Source organism: Musca vetustissima, unplaced genomic scaffold, assembly GCF_032173495.1.
Source record: "Musca vetustissima isolate MV318-11 ecotype Yass unplaced genomic scaffold, APGP_CSIRO_Mvet_v1 utg38649, whole genome shotgun sequence".
Lineage (NCBI taxonomy): Eukaryota > Metazoa > Arthropoda > Insecta > Diptera > Muscidae > Musca > Musca vetustissima.
The window spans coordinates 138,517-151,062 of record NW_026875924.1 but is presented as its reverse complement, the minus strand read 5'-3'; the positions used below and the strand labels follow the sequence as shown (position 1 = coordinate 151,062).

The 12,546-nt window shown below is 39.0% G+C and overlaps 1 protein-coding gene across 1 annotated transcript; it reads right to left on the bottom strand.

Moving 5' to 3' along the window:
* Positions 1-4,715: 4,715 nt before the first annotated feature.
* Positions 4,716-9,042, bottom strand: LOC133338448 (uncharacterized; the record flags this gene model as incomplete). The annotated part of the gene is made up of 10 exons (XM_061546621.1): positions 4,716-5,119; positions 5,188-5,388; positions 5,454-5,696; positions 5,762-5,935; positions 6,457-6,612; positions 6,683-7,768; positions 7,898-8,097; positions 8,162-8,306; positions 8,370-8,834; positions 8,913-9,042. Coding segments are annotated over 10 exons (3,204 nt in total), but the record flags the coding sequence as incomplete, so codon positions are not given.
* Positions 9,043-12,546: the final 3,504 nt, after the last annotated feature.

The following is a 12,546-nucleotide window of genomic DNA, read 5'->3' as shown; positions in this document are numbered from 1 at the left end:
TTAATCGATTTATTTTCAACTGGCTACGATTGTGCCAATTGATACTTCAAACATGACCAGTTATGGCGGAAATCTACAGCTTTATGGCTTCAAAAATATACCTTCCTCCAGTGAAGGCTTCAGACCCTAAAATATTACTTAGTCCCACGGTCAACGAATAATGAATCATGTATGGACAGAATCTTCTATCACAACATTGGATACAGATGGTGATTCGTGACCTGTGAGTTCGGTCTGGGTTTTATCACAGAGTCGGGGTTATTTTTCAAATGTGGAAATTATCATATGAAGCAGAAACTCTGTCGTAAAAAACAAAACGATAACGCAACGGACTTTTAACGGACTCCGAAAGGAAATTTTAATAAATTGTTCCTGGTGTGGTACGAATAATAATAATCCTTCTCAAGTTGCATAAGCACAAAATTCTGATGTGTTGCAACATTACTTACATATCTGGTTAGAAGCAGAACATGTGTGCCATATGTCGAGTTTAAAAGATTTCCTGGCGCGTATGCATTGTGCGCAGCTTTTCCAATTTGAAAGACCATGTTTCGATATGTTGTCCTCCACTTGATCTTTCCATCGAATTCGTAGCCTTCCCTTCTGCATTAACCATCAGTTGGCTAGTTTTTATATGCCTTTTGAGCTGGGTCATTCCCATTCATTCTCTCGACATGACTATGTCGATGTCCGAGTATAAATGTTGCAACTCGTGGTTCATTCATCGGCGGAGACTTTTTCTCTCAAACACTTCACGATCTACTTCGCCAGCGTCTTGTAAAGTGTGAGTTGGGTCTGGCGAGTGGTGGCCTGGTACTTATCTGTTGACCAACACTATCATTCTACGATTTTCAAACCGGTTTCGTCTTCTCGCCATTTACTGCCAGTTCCACTTCAACAGGTGGCTGTTAGCGATCGCAATGTTCGACCCATTCTGTCGACGTCATCGGCATAGGCGAGTAACAGAGTGCCATTTCTGTTCACCTTTGTATCTCGTATGATCTTTTCCAGCAGAATATTAAAAAGGATAGGGAGAAGGGCGAATGCAGCTTTATAGCATAAAATAATGACACAATTATCCACATTTAAAATGTTTCGCGCTCCTATCGGGTATACGTCTTCTTCCAGAACTTGGAAAAGTGGTGGAAAGAATTATGGTGGCACGGCTTAGGGAATGCTACAGCGAGGGTACGTCCTATCAGTTCAGGTTTACCGAAAGTAGAAGTACCGTGGGCGATTCTAAATATGTCCTTGGCATATTTGTGGATTTCAATGACGAGGGAGAAGGCTGTCGAATGCAGCTTTATAGAATAGGTGGAATGTGTATTCTAACATAACCTCAAATTATTAAAGGGGCGCGACCCCCAAGTGGCGGAGGGAGGATAGGTGAACGATCATACTAACATATTACAATCAGTTAAAACTGGAGGTAATGGCATAGTCTGATCAAATGGTTAATGGGGCATAAAAGTAAAAAATAGCCAAAATGAACCAAAAGAATGAATGAACCAGCAGGATAAACCTGATGATCCCTCCACTTCCTCGGAAGTGGCGACGAGGATTAGGTCTACGAAAGCCAAACCCGGAAAAAGAGCTTCCGGTCGACTGATAGCAAAAGAAGGCATAACCTACCCAAAGTCAACGGAGATTGACGCAGAAATCTATCGACTGCGAGTGGCGATGCCGCCTCTAATATCAAAATTCAAGCATCCGAATATGCCCTGAAGTCCGAAAACTTCAAAATAACTAACCGGAATTCACGAAAGAGGAAAACAGCTGAAATAGATGATAAGCAGCCGTTGTCTTACGCAAAGGTTGACAGGCGGCGCGAAATAGACGAGCTCTGCTATATAGTGATCGACGAAAACAGCGCGTCTGGAAAACTAAAAAGGGGACCCAAAAGGAGTTGAAGAATGCGGTCAACAATAAGATCATGGAGAATTTACTGCAAAGGGGTGTCCATTAATGTGGATAGCTGCAATAAAATCCCTGAAAAAAATAGAGGCGGATATTGTCCCAATAAATGAGACAATCAAACTTCCTCAATTATTAAAGGCAAGGCTCTTCGTTAGAGGCTGCGGTCTCCTTTTTTAATTTTCTGGAGGACAATTGGCAGACGTCTTTCTGGTAAACCTCCATCGGAGTGAAATGAAATGTAACTATGGAAAGTAAGATGTGTAGTATTGTGCCACACTCGTTGTTTTGACAAATCCGATTGCGGAACAAAGAAACTATCCCAAGTTACTCCAAGTCTCCAACTTAAGTTAGTTGAAAATGTTTGTTAACGATTTTTGTGATAGAATCCGTTAATTTAATTTCTCTAAGTTCGCGGCCGAATCTACGTTCGTTTTCGCCGATGTCGAACAAAGTCATAATGGTACAATTATCCACATTTAAAATGTTTCGCTCTCGTATCGGTTATAAAACTTCTTCCAGAACTTGGAAAAGAGCTGGAGATGATTATTGTGGCACGGCTTTGGGAATGCTACAGCGTGGGTACGTCCTTATATCATTTCAGGTTTATCGAAGGTGAAGTACCGTAGACGTTTTGCGGCATGTGCAAGATATCCTGAGCGAGTCCCATTCCAAATATGTCCTTGGCATATTTGTGGATTTCAATGACGCGCTTGACTTCCTTTTATGGGATAGCATGCTCACAAGGTTGTCAGAGGTCGGATGCAGGGAGAGTTATTTCCGAGAGAGCAAGCCCAGTGATTCGGTCTGGACGGATGTGCAGCGATATTGTCCACAGTTTGTGTTCCTTGTATATGGAACCTCATGATGGACTCTCAGTTGCGAGAGTCAGTTGCCCTCTACAAGGTTTGTGCGTATGCGGAAGACTTGCCCATCATGAACTTGAAAATCGTGGTGAAAGAGCTGCAGATAGTGCAGACCTCGAGTGACCGATTTGGAGTGAAGGTGGCAACCGAAAAGACGGTGGTGATGCCGGTGAAGGCGGCATAAGGAATAACGGTGTCCTAGAGGCTGAACTTCCTTCCGCACTTTGATCGGTTGGAAAAGCTGACAACGGTCGTAGGGACCATCAAGTGTATTTTGCGGATCGATTGAGACTTGAGTAGGCGTGCGGTGGGTTGTTGCTTGTGCAACTTATGGTTCAACTATATATCACAAAGTCGTCTAGGCTATCTTAAGACTGAATTAGCTCCATTCGTGTCAGCGGGACATCATGCTAGCATGTTTACAGTTTGTCGCACTGCTGCTTGGCGCCATGCCGCTTGATGTAGGACTGTCATAAGCTTAAGCATGGCATGCAGTTGAATGTATATGATGAGGATAATAGGTGGTACAGCACTACCTTTCGGGAGTGTGTTGTTGATACGTGGACGGGCAGTGACAAGGGAGGGTGATGTACGAATTTATTAGTGGCGCTACGTTTGTACTTGACCGGCCAGACTCTCGCTTCGGCTTAAAATTGCTTGCTGACGGGGCATGGTTCTCTAAATGCCTGGATGTGAGATGACTGAAATATGGAAACATATACTAACGGAATGCTGTTACTATGATGGAGAGATGTAGCAAATATGGGTTTAACGAATAGAAAGGCGGGTTGGATTTCAGTAGGTTTCTTGACGACTATCGGACTCTAAGCTGTTTAAATAGTTTTGCTAGTGAAGCGTTTAGAGAGAATGCAGTACTTAATGGAGGATGTCTTCGGTGGCGTTGGGTGTTGGTGCGGCGGTTGGCGATGAACGAGCTGACTGCCGGTGGCTGTTTGCGTCATGGGTTTGTATCGTTGGTGTTTCACGAGGTTCATTCTTTTTGTGGATGTCGTGATGGTTATCCGTGAGGGCAGTTTCGTTGATTCTTGGTTTTGTTGTCGGATGCCGCGGTCCTTTGAACTCCTTAGTTAACAAGGAGTTCAAAGGACCGCGACATGCTAATTATTTTTTGTTCTGTGCGCTGATAGCTGCCAGTTGTAGTTGGCATGTTGCTTCGCGCCGCACGGGGTTCTTGCAAGCCGTGTTGTAACAGAGCCTTGCTGCTGCTGTGACGCTGAGAAGTAAGTAGCACATGTGCCGTATATTTTTGAACTGGTATACTAGCCGGGACTTGTGTCGAACTGGGAAAGGCTTTGGTCTCGAGTCTGACCATTTTCCGTACCACGGAATCAGGGGGTTGAGGTTTCGCCCCTCACCAACGGGGAAAGTGTGCCTTCAGCATGCTTGCCGATTGGTACAGCATTATTCAGGTACTGCTCTGAACAACGTTTTTTCTTTGCTTCAACATTCTAGAGATTATCATTGATTTTATCAACTCTAAACAAAATATAAAACACAATTGGCTCAAAGTTCGAGAGTTAACCAATCGTAGTTTAAGAGAACATTCATTCCATTGTTATGTTTGGGTAACAGTCGCTATTTAATTATCCGACGAAGAGACTTTATTTCCCAGCTAAGGCAGCCGAAATTACAACGGAGGTATCACCTTATTACTCAGTATTGTTACCGCAACTATTAAATATTTTTATTAATGAAAAAATTTATTTCAAAAAATTTAATAAAATAAATTCAATCTTCAACTTAACTTCATATTCTATTTATATTTATTACCAAAAAAATATATAACTAACAAAGTAACAAAAAATGTATTGTAATTCAAAAATAATAATATATATTAATATTAAGACTGATATAACTAAAACTCTTAAAAACTACAATATCAGTATACTAAACGAAAAGCAATACTTAGTATTATTATTTCGCATTTGTTGACAAATTTGGAATATATTTTTTTAAAATATTTTCCAATTTCGAACAGCTTTCCTCGGCTGCTGACGGTGATAGATTTCCAAAACCATAAATCCAATTTTTAACAACTAAATCACTATCACAACTCGACATATTTATATCACTTATATAACGTTCGGGAAACACAAATTCCGATGAATTATTTGTTCTTTGATCATTTACACTTTGATTTAGTTCGGATGGTGTTTTGATGTTGAGTTTACGACGATTCGGCAGTTTAACATTACGAAAGATATTCTCGAAACGTTTGTAATATTTTAGATTCAATGGGCAGCGACTTAGGGTATCCTGTTTCTTAAAGACACAATAGTTTTGTGCGGCTCGTCGGAAGCACAATAGACAGTCGGTAACTGTAAATAAAATAAATATGATTAAATATCATTTTTATTTGATCGATTCTGTATTTTTCTTTTCTCACCATCCATTTGTAAGTCCTTGGCAACATTTTCCCACGCCTCCAATTTCTGCAAACAGTCACCTTTTCCATAAATTATGGGATATTTTTCTATGGCTGTCAATAATGTCACCATTTCCACACGTTTCTTAGGAACATCGTTCACGTTTAATGTTTCCAAGATACTTTTTGATGTGGAAGGTTTGGGTTCCGTTTTAATAATTTCTGTAAATTAAATAAAAAGTTAATTTAAAAAACAATCGTATGCGGGATAAAACTCTATTCCATACCTTTCTTGCCGTAACGAACTTTCATTTCAATCATAGCACAACGATCAATCTCCTCCAACATTTTATTACTAACAATATAATAATAGGGTTCATTTGTCGAATATCGAGCCTCAACGAGAAATTTCATACGGGCCAAAACACGCCACCAATTAATATGCCATTTGCTATGAATGCTAACTTCGATATCATCCATATACTGACAAAATACCTTCTTCAAAGCTGTCCAAATGCTGCTAATGTCATCTAGAGGAAAAATTCGGGATTTAGACAATTTATAAAAATTTAGTGAAGAAGCGTATGGTACTTACTTATATTCGGAAATCGTAAATTTAGTGTACGAAAAACACAAAGAGCTTCCATATCGGTAGCTGACGTTGAGTCTTTGGCATCCTTTGTCACATCCTTATAAAGGACAGGATATGTTCCAATACACTCGACAATCTCGGGTAGACGTGAATTGTATTCCAACCAGCCATTGGCAACTAAAAATAAAATAAATATTAAATCGTTCCGAGGACTTTTTCCACAGGAAAAAAAATGTGCTCAGCCCCTATGACTTTTTTCCATGTGACTTTTCTCTATACGAAAATAAATTTTGCTGTGGACTTTTTTCCATAGGAAAGAAATTGTGCTCAGCCACTGAGGACCTTTTTTATGGAAGAAATTCTGCTCAGCCTCTGAGGACTTTTTTTCATAGAAAAAATATGCTTAGCCACTGAGGACTTTTTCCATAGGAAAGAAGTTGTGCTCAGCCCCTGGGAACATTTTTTTATTGGAAAAAATGTGCTTAAACACAGGATATTTTCTTTAAAAGGTATAATTTTTCCAGCTGGTAAAGGTATTTTTATAGCAATGTGTCTTTAGCTGCTGAGGATAGTTTTTCCTATTAGAAAAAATTGTCCTCAGCTTTCTTATAGCAAAAAATTGTCCTAAGTTGCTGAGTATATTTTTTAAGAGTTTCTTCAGTTATAATTTTTTCCAACAGTCTCCTCTCATAACTTACCAGCTTGCTTATCAAATGAATCAAATAGTGCAGTCGACTCCGTCCAAATGTGAATTGAAGCAGTAAAGGGTTTCATTAGTTCCTTCATTGGAGCAATTTGTGGAAAATGATTGAAATTTTCCAGTAAGAAATTCCAACAAGCTTTGCAAATGTGGGCTGAGAAAGAAACAATGTCATTAGATTTAATCAATTACAAATATCTCTGAATAAATCAATTGATACTTACTTGGTAAACTGAATATTTTCGAAATATACTCCCAATAGGTATTAACCAAATGCCCTTGATTGTGCGGTTTTGTGTTGTGCAGCAGTGGTATAGACATGACTTCACGTATAAATTTGGCAACAGTTGGCATTGTCAAATGATATTTCTCACTTAGTGGTGGTCCATGTACGACCAAGAGGTTACCATTCGGTGATGCTATCAATTCAATTAGAATTTCATTTGGGTTGAGTAAGGATACGGCATTGCTAATTTTTGGTAATGGTCCTGCAGCAGATGCTGCTACGGGAGGAGCTTGCGATGTTGTTATGGCAGTTGGAATTGTGGTTGTGGCAATTTGTTGTGTCGGCGCGGTTGATTTATTGTTGTTGTTCTTATAATTATTATTGTTAATGCCCACATTAGTGGATTTTATTGTTGTATTTATGGAAACCATGGGAGCCACATCATTCTGACTGGTGGAGCTACTAATTTGATTGGTGGCCGTCGCAGCAGCAGCTTGCTGCATTGCTGTCCTAATATTCGGTTTGGCATTCGAAGAAATATTGGAAGTAGAGTTGACCAAAGAGTTCTTACTAACTGCTGAGACATGTGTATTCTCTGGTAAAGTATATGTCAATTGTATGCTATGTCCTGGAACCAAAGATCCATTTAATACTGTTGTTGGTGGAGGTTTTGGTGTTGGCACCGTATTCGCAACAATTTGTGTTCCAATTGGACGAATTTGTAAAGACGAATTAACACCATTGAGTATTTGTGGTGCCAAACTTATGGCCGATGTTATTCTTGGCAATGGTGCGGAATCATTTTGTGCAGCATGAGTTGTGGCTGGAGTGGCGCTGATATGTGTAGTTGTGTTTGCGGAGTTGGTTTTTTGCTTAGATTTTTGTTTGTGAGCTTCGTGGCGTCTTTGTTGTTCTGCTTGTTTGGCCAATGGTGACTGCTTGGCCATTTCATAAAGTTCGGTGATGATAACTTCAAAATACCATTTATCCGTCAGTTGGTAGCTGTGCTGGCGCATATTCATCAATTCCCAATAGAATAAACGCATTATTAGCCAAGTGGTTTCACATTCACCGGGGGAGTTGCCTAAAAATAAAACGAGTTTAAAAATGTAAATTTTACTACACATTTTTTCTCATCTCATAAGAAGACAATTTCTTCAGCGGAAACTTTTCGATTTTGTAAATATTTAAAATTTTCATATGAATTCCTTACCTTTCATTTTGGCCACATCACCCCACAAGGTAAAAAATTGCTTTGTCTTTTCCGAATTCTTCAACAGAGTATCAGTTAAATAGACAACATCGGGTATTTTCTTTAAACGCAATATGAAATTATAGATTTCTTTGAAATAATCCATGGGTTCACACCAGCATTTCTTTAAATAATATGAATGTTTGTAAACTGTTTCGGGGCTGAGAAAAAAAATAAACAACAATTAAAAAATAAACAATAAAAGGAAAATCACCAAAAACATACTTGGTTAAAATATATGGCTCAAAAAATTCCATTTCCTTTTGTAATTCTGTTTGACATTTGGCCACATCACTACCTTGTGTTGTCTTGGAAATTTCCCATTCATAACGGGTTGTCATCAATATCCAGCACTTCATTAATTTGGTGGCTAACAAAAAAACACAATTGCATTAATTTTAAAACGAAAATAATTCATTTCCATCCAACTTACCTTTATCTTTAACTTGTACTGCAATGGCATTCCATATTAAACTTTTCCTAGTATAATCATTGAAATCACTACGCGTCGTATCATATAGTTCAGGATATTTTTTAATCTCTGCAATAAGGTTACGCATTTCTTTGGTAACCTTAAATGGCTTTTCAGTCTGTTTGGCATCATCGTCTTCATCGATGACAATCAACTCCACCGGTTGTTCAATCAATATCAAATCATCATCAATTTTTGTTTGATGTAATTCTGGTTCACGAACTGGTTCCGGGATATCATAAGGTATTTCACAGTGTTTACGATTTTCAATAAAACGAAATAAATAAATCAAATCACTATCGAACTCCATAGTGGGACGAGTTGCCGACGACTTTTTAATGCCATTGATAAAGTATTTGCGCAGGCGTCGAACATAACTTTGATAATTGTAACGTAGCTCAATCCACGTAGTTTTACAAGTATCCACTGCAAAAGGGAATAGCGAGGAGGTCAGTTTAAAATGCATACATTCACATAAGATAAATTTGAAAGTGAAATACTTACCATCTGTTTTTAATTTTTTGGCAATTTCTTGCCAAACTGCATTCTTTTTCTCCAAATTGGAAAATGATTTATGGTTATTGTCATAGAGTATCCTATGCTTACGTACTTGACGTATCAGCCGTTTTTCAAAACATTTTGGGGATTTTTCTTTAGTATTGTTGTTGGATTTTGATCTTTCCGTTGCAGCTGGCATCACTTCATCTTCTTCATCCAGTACTATGCAGTCCATCTAAAAATGTTACAAAAAATGCGGTTATTTATATATTTGTATGTAACACTTCGATACATTCGCCATAATAAAATTCTATACAGATTTAGCAATGTCCCACAGTCTTTTGAAATCATAATAGAGCTTTGAAATTTTTCACATACAACATTCTAGTAGTAGGAGTAGTATCAATACTGCTAGAATGTTGGGTACTGAAAATAATATAACCCCCATATATGTTAGGTTAGGGGATGTGCAGTCACTTATGTGGCTGCAGCGTTAGGTCCGTTGTGATCATCCACGAGAAGAAAAGAGAAAGAGAAATGGGCAGATCTGTAGGGGAGACAAGATTGGGGAAATAAAGAGAGATGAGAAGCTTACAGAAAGATATAATAAGGTAAGGTAGGAATAATATCGATCGCTATAGAGGTCAGACAGAAGATATATAACGCATCAAAGTTGCACTTTCCCAACCACTTTAGGTTTCTAATTATGTTGTAGATTAGAGCAGGTTCGGTTGTTGCGAAGAAGCTAAGACTCGGTGTTAAATGAGCACCAACTAGTCTGTGCCGCCTGTAAGCCAGGGCTGGACAGTTACACAGAAGATGCTCAATTATCTCCGCCTCCTCCTCGTCAACGCAGAGTCTACAGTATTCAATTGCATCAAGATCCCATTTAGTAGTAAAAGGCCCTGATATTGCAATGACCAGTAATGATTCCTTTTATTACTCTTAATTCAGCTTTGTTCAGGTTCAACAGTGAGTGGGTTCTTTTGGTAGACAGAGTCGGCCAAATGGATCTTGACACGTTGCACCTAGGTTCGTTGTGCCAAAGTTCATAGGCTATTTCGTTGAAGAACGCCTCAAAGTTCCGGCAAAGATGACATATGGGTGGTTTGATTGAGTCATCAATTGCTAGATCTGTGGATTGAGATTCTCGTCTAGATAGTTCGTCTGTTCTTTCATTATCCAAGATGTCAGTGTCCTGGTACCCAACACAGCCGATAGCTGTAAGTAAGTTCTTCCAAAGCTGTTCTACAATTGAGGACGGCCTCAGATTTGATAGTCACCGGTTCAAAGACCTCTGCATCCAGACTTTTTGATCAATTCCGTTGCCTCCCAAATCGCGAAGATTTCAGCTTGGAAAACACTACAGTTGCAATCCAGCTTTTAGGTTAACTCACTTTGGATACATTGGACGGTTACGTCCAATTTTCGGTATTTTGAAGTTTTTAATAGAACTTCCCAATCATAGTGGCTGGCTAGCTTGTTAGAGGGTAAAAACATAGTTGCTGTGAAGTTGCTATACAGATCATTGTTCTAACATAGATCTATTATACAAGTTTCGCCCAGTTTTACATATTTCGATGGTCTGAACGAATTTTTCACGTTTAGATATGGCTGCACATAATGCTAACGACCCATTTTTGATATGTTTAATGTTCTGCCTATGTTTATGTTTTGATGGTCCTATATACATTTTCTAACCGAAGTGTCTCTAATATTGGGTAAAAACCTGCTTCGCAGAAAATGTCCAATGCTGCTGTTTTTGTAGCAACAAAATACATAATATTATGGGGTATAGATTTTCTAGTTCTGGTTCCTCTTTCTCCAAATTCAAACATTTTGAAACATGAATAGGTGATAGTTGAACCGGCTTAGCTGGGCAGTTAAGAGGTGCAACGTGTGGTGTGGTCCTAGTCCACATGTAGAACATGTGTTAGGTATCGGGCAGTCAATTCTTTCCCAATAGGTTGCAACATCCTGAGCAGCTCTTAGTTGAGCTGAGACTACTCGTGTTTGTCGGAGCAGCTGCTTCTTCTCTGCTGCGATGGATGGTGGGTGGTCTCCGAATATGCTTTTCACACGATGTTGCTCTACTGTCTGAGCAACTGCGACTGTCATTCATACCTGCTCGCTAGGCTTGTTTCTAGATCATAAAAATCTCTACTGATGTGCCAGGGCGGGGGTGTTCTGTCTATAAGGCTATGAAAGGGGTGTTCCCGACACACAAGAATGTACCGTATTGAAAACATATACATAGTTGTGTCGATGGGCAGATAAGATCTTCGTCTTCTCATGAAGATGGTCCACTGGAGTCATGAGAAGACATCCTGTTGCAGTTCTCAGGGCAGAAATTCTGACAGGTCCGGATATTCTTCAACTGCGTATCACTTGTATTCCAAGTGCTGCCGGCTAGCGACTTGAGGGCATTTGTCTTACTTCTCAGCTTATCGTATAAAGCAGCAGATTCCGCAAACGACTTGAAAGGATATCGAACGTTACACCCAGTATCTTGTGGTAGTTTGTGGTCGGAATCGGATCTCCATCGATCATTATGTTCAGCGGGAGCTTCATTTCAGCCACCCATATGGCTTTTGATATTGTGTGCGGATATTTTGATATTCCTCAGATGGAAGAAATTTTCCAGTTCAACTATGTAGAAGTTTGACCTCTCACAAATCTCTATGCGTCCGGTGGTTGGGAATTTCAGAAAGGTAGAGGGTAAACAATTTCTAAAATATGAAACCTTCCTTGGGGAAAAATCTGCTTCACTCCACGGAGTAGGGTCCGCTCCCATGACAAAAATAATACACATGTATTTTGTAAAGTGTCAGCCTCTGGTCGAAGTCCATTTCCGAGTCAATTGTATGTCCAATGTAGGCCAAGGCAATCGAATCAAACAAACATCTGTGCAGACTTCTGTTTGCAAAAAAACAAAATTGGGTTCGCCTTCGCTCCCCCACCGCAGTGTCCATGTATGAGATATGTGTTTAATACTACCCGACGCCATTATCGTTCAATCGTCCGCCTGTGAAACTATCTTTATACTACCGGGAGTTTGGGGAATAAAGATTAAATAGTAACTCCATATATACTTAATTATGCAACGTTTCAAACATGGCCAGAGAAAAGTATTCTCGACAATCCCAACAATGTTGAACAGGCTAAAACTATTTTTATCAGTTATCTATCAAATCAGACTGAATGGGATCCAATTTTTTGGGTTGATGCAGACACAATACCACTGTATTCGAATATTCAATCGGTTTATCACTCATTTCAATTGAAATAAACTTTGTATTAGATTTGGTATTGTCTAGTTTGTTTCGGTGGTTTTGTCGAAATTCATATCAGTGCATTTTATATAAACAATGTGTTCTATTTACGTCGGGATTCTCCGCTCCAAAAAGTGTGATATGTTTAAAAAATAGGGCGTTTTTCTAAATATCAAAATTGGCAACACTATTATAAATGTTACCAACAAGAAAACATTGCAGTATGTTAATGTGATAACAGAAAGACATATTCTCAGCTGTTTCGCAGCAACAAGTTGCATCAAACAATGTTATACTTAACATTTGAGTTGGTTCACACACATTCAAACAAACCTCTGTACTGTTAGCATATTCTCTTTTTCAAACAA